Raw genomic sequence first — 4042 nt, 5'->3', positions numbered from 1 at the left:
AGTGAATGAATGAGTAAATGAGAGTAAATGAATTAATAAATGAATGAGTGAATAAATAAATGAGTGAATGAGCGAGTAAATGAATTAATAAATGAATGAATGAATGAGTGAACAAATGAATGAGTGAATGAATAAATGAGTGAGTGAATGAATAAATGAGTGAATGAGTGAGTAAATGAATTAATAAATGAATGAGTGAGTGAATGAGAACAAATGAGTGAATGAATAAATGAGCGAGTGAATGGGTGAATAATAAGTAAATGAGTGAATGAGTGAGTAAATGAATTAATAAATGAATGAGTGAATGAGAACAAATGAGTGAATGAATAAATGAGCGAGTGAATAAGTGAATGAATGAGTAAATGAGTGAATGAGTGAGTAAATGAATCAATAAATGAATGAGTGAATGAGTGAACGAATGAATGAATAAATGAGTGAGTGAATGAATGAATGTGAATAAATGAGTGAATGAGTGAATAAAGGAATGAATGAATGAGTGAATGAATAAATGAGTGAGTAAATGAATTAATAAATGAATGAGTGAACAAATGAGTGAATGAATAAATGAGCGAGTGAATGAGTGAATGAATGAGTAAATGAGAGAATGAGCGAGTAAATGAATTAATAAATGAATGAGTGAATGAGTGAACGAATGAGTGAATGAATAAATGAGCAAGTGAATAAATGAGTGAATGAGTGAGTAAATGAATCAATAAATGAATGAGTGAACGAATGAATGAGTGAATGAATAAATGAGTGAGTGAATGAATAAGTGAATGTGAATAAATGAGTGAATGGATGAATAAAGGAATGAATGAGTGAGTGAGTGAGTGAATGAATGAATGAATGAATGAGTCAGTGAGTGAAGGAATGAATCAATGAGTGAAAGACTCAGCCATGGAAAGAGCGTGCAGTAAAGAATTCAGAATCCACATTTCTTGGGATCTTGATGTAAACAAAAATGAAACAATAAGCTCAGTTGAAGAAGTGCTGAGGCCTCCAAAGATCAACCGGCCACTTTGGGTCTCCTGCCCCCTTAAATGGAGAAAGTTGCCCAAAAGTTGCGCGGAGGAAGGGCTGAAACTTCCAACGACTCCTTGCAGCTCTCGTCATTCTCACCGGGGACGCTCCCCATCCCGCCCGCAACGAGTCCCTCCCGCTCAGCGACGACTCTAAAGACCAGGCCGTATATTCGGGGCTATTTCAGGCTGCTCTGGAGCTCTTCAGGTTCACCATCGGCATGGGCGACCTGGAGTACAACGAGAAGTTGAAGTACAGTGACATTGTGATGCTGTTGGTCCTCCTCTTCGTCATCCTGACCTACATCCTCTTGCTCAACATGCTGATTGCCCTGATGAGTGAAACCGTTACCAACGTCTCCGACTACAGCCAGAGCGTCTGGCAGTTGCAGGTAAGGCCCCTTCGATCGGGACGGTGGCCATCTATCTATCTATCTATCTATCTATCTATCTATCTATCTATCTATCTATCTATCTATCTATCTATCTATCTATCTATCTATCTATCTATCTATCTATCTCCATCCACATATTGTGTCTCTCTCCTCTATCTCTTCTCTCTCTCTCTCCCTCTCCCTCTCCTTCTCCTTCTCCCTCCATCCCTCTCTCTCTCACACATCTATCTCTTCTCTCCCTCTCCCTCCCTCCGTCTCTCACATCTATCTTCTCTCCCTCTCCCTCTCCTTCTCCCTCTCCCTCCCTCCTTCTCTCTCACATCTCTTCTCCCTGTCCCTCCCTCCCCCCTCTCTCTCACACATCTCTCTCTTCTCTCCCTCTTCCTCTCCCTCTCCCTGTCCCTCCCTCCTTCTCTCTCACATCTCTCTTCTCTCCCTCTCCCTCCCTCCTTCTCTTTCATATCTATCTCTTCTCTTCCACTCCCTCCTCTCATATCTATCTCTTCTCTCCCTCTCCCTCCTCTTTCATATCTATCTCTTCTCTCCCTCTCCCTTTCCCTTTTCCTCTTCCTCTCCCGTTCCCTCTCTCTCCCTCCCTCCCTCCCTCCTTCCCTCTCTCTCTCCCTCCCTCCTTTCTTCCCTCTCTCTCTCTCTCTCTCTCTCTCTCTCCCTCCCTCCCTCCCTCCCTCCTTCTCTCTCTCTCTCTGATTTATAAGCTCCCTTCACCAACCTCCCTCTATTTGCAGAGAGCCATTGCTATCCTGGAGATAGAGAGAAACTGGATGTGGTGCTGGAAGAAGACCCAGAGAGCCGGCTGTTTCCTCTCCATCGGCTCCGAGGAGAAGAAAGACCAACGGTGGTTTTTCCGGTAAGCTTAACCACGTACCCGCTTGGGGCACGAAACGCGGCCGTTTCAGAAATGGACCTTCCCGTGCTTCTCTCGAGCACAAAAAAGGGTGCAGGAGGCCGAGGGAGACTCGCAAGGTTCCGCGACTGCTACGTATAACTCTGGGGGTCTTTTTCTAGAGTCGAAGAGGTAAACTGGGAAGACTGGAACGAGAAACTCGACGCCCTCAGAGAAGACCCCGCAGGAGTCAACTTTCTGGAGAAGGATTCCTCTCCGGGTAAGACAGGTGCCACAGGGGCGCCAGCAGCTGGTGCCCACAGGTCTCTGTTACTTTCTAAGCTGTGGGTTGGGTTTTGCCAAGCGGCCTTGAAGTGAAAGAAGAGTTGTCGCAGAAAATGGGTTCTGCCTGGCGTGCAACGCTGAATAAACCACACACCAAGGTGGAAATTTACAAAAGCTTTACTCTGCCCACAAGAAAGGACACAGGAACAGCTTACCCCCAGAAATAGTGGGTGCTCCATCACTGGAGATTTTTCAGAAGAGGCTAGACACTCACCTGTCTGAGACGGTATAGGTTCTCCTGCTCAAGAAGGGGGCTGGACTAGAAGACCTCCAGGGTCCCTTCCAGCTCCTAGTCTATTCATAGGGATAAAAATCACAGAATAACAAGAGTTGGAAGAGACCTGGGAGGTCATCTAATCCAACCCCTTGCTCAGGCAGGAGACCCTATGCCATTTCAGACAGGTGGCTGTCTGGTCTCTTCTTAAAAACGTCCAGTGTTGGAGCGCCCACAACTTCCGGTGGCAAGCCGTTCCACTGGTTAATTGTTCTCACTGCTTATTTTTAGGTTGCTTCTCTCCTTGATTATTGCCCATTGCTTCTTGTCTTGCTTTGTTGGCTTTTAAGCATTTAAAAGTCTTCTCTTTCATGGATTTAATAATAATAATAAAGTTGGAAAGGGAACTTGGAGGTCATCTAGTCCAACCCCCTGCTTTTTTTTCCCGATGAAGGGATGATTCCCAACAGACCTGGGCAAATCCATAATACATTTTTATAGATATTCCCACTTCAAGCCATCCCCTCTCAGATCATCCTAAGACCCCACTAATGTTTATTAATATTGCTTAGGATGCAGGCGCAATACAAGCCAACAGGTAGGTCCTTGACCGATCGCCAGAATTGAGCTCCGCATTTATGTTGCTAAGTGAGAAATTTGTGAAGGGAGTTTAGCCCCATTTTACGACCTTTCTTGCCACATCTGTTAAGCGAATCACTGCAGTAGTTAAGTCAGTGACACGGTTGTTAAGTGAATCTGGTTTCCCCCCCCCCCCATTGACTTTGCTGGTCAGAAGATCACACAAGGGCAGGGGTAGGGAACCTCGGCTGTTTATGACTCGTGGACTTCAACTCCCAGAATTCCTGAGCCAGCCATGCTGAGGGGAAAGGGAGAGGTTTCCATGCTGAGCCATGCTGGCTCAGGAATTCTGGGAGTTGAAGTCCACCAGTCATGCAGGGGGCCATAGTTCCCCCATGCTGACTCAGGAATTCTGGGAGTTGAAGTCCACGAGTCATGAAGGGGGCCATAATTCCCCCATGCCGACTCAGGAATTCTGGGAGTTGAAGTCCACCAGTCATGCAGGGGGCCATAGTTCCCCCATGCTGGCTCAGGAATTCTGGGAGTTGAAGTCCACGAGTCATGAAGGGGCCGTAGTTCCCCCATGCTGGCTCAGGAATTCTGGGAGTTGAAGTCCACGAGTCATGAAGGGGCCGTAGTTCCCCCA

At 46.0% G+C, this 4042-nt stretch overlaps 1 protein-coding gene across 1 annotated transcript in view; it reads left to right on the top strand.

Moving 5' to 3' along the window:
• LOC107296381 (transient receptor potential cation channel subfamily V member 2-like) overlaps window positions 1-4042 on the top strand; it is a 28600-nt gene that overhangs the window by 19870 nt on the left and 4688 nt on the right. Inside the window, exons 12-14 of the mRNA XM_015825726.2 lie at window positions 1104-1411; window positions 2161-2282; window positions 2441-2538. Of these exons, the coding sequence (XP_015681212.2) occupies window positions 1104-1411; window positions 2161-2282; window positions 2441-2538 (528 nt within the window). The remainder of the gene's footprint in view (window positions 1-1103; window positions 1412-2160; window positions 2283-2440; window positions 2539-4042) is intronic.

Source organism: Protobothrops mucrosquamatus, unplaced genomic scaffold, assembly GCF_001527695.2.
Source record: "Protobothrops mucrosquamatus isolate PMUCROS unplaced genomic scaffold, P.Mucros_1.0 scaffold2773, whole genome shotgun sequence".
In the NCBI taxonomy this organism is placed as follows: domain Eukaryota; kingdom Metazoa; phylum Chordata; class Lepidosauria; order Squamata; family Viperidae; genus Protobothrops; species Protobothrops mucrosquamatus.
The sequence above is the reverse complement of the archived record's forward strand: the minus strand, read 5'-3'. Positions and strand labels throughout refer to the sequence as shown.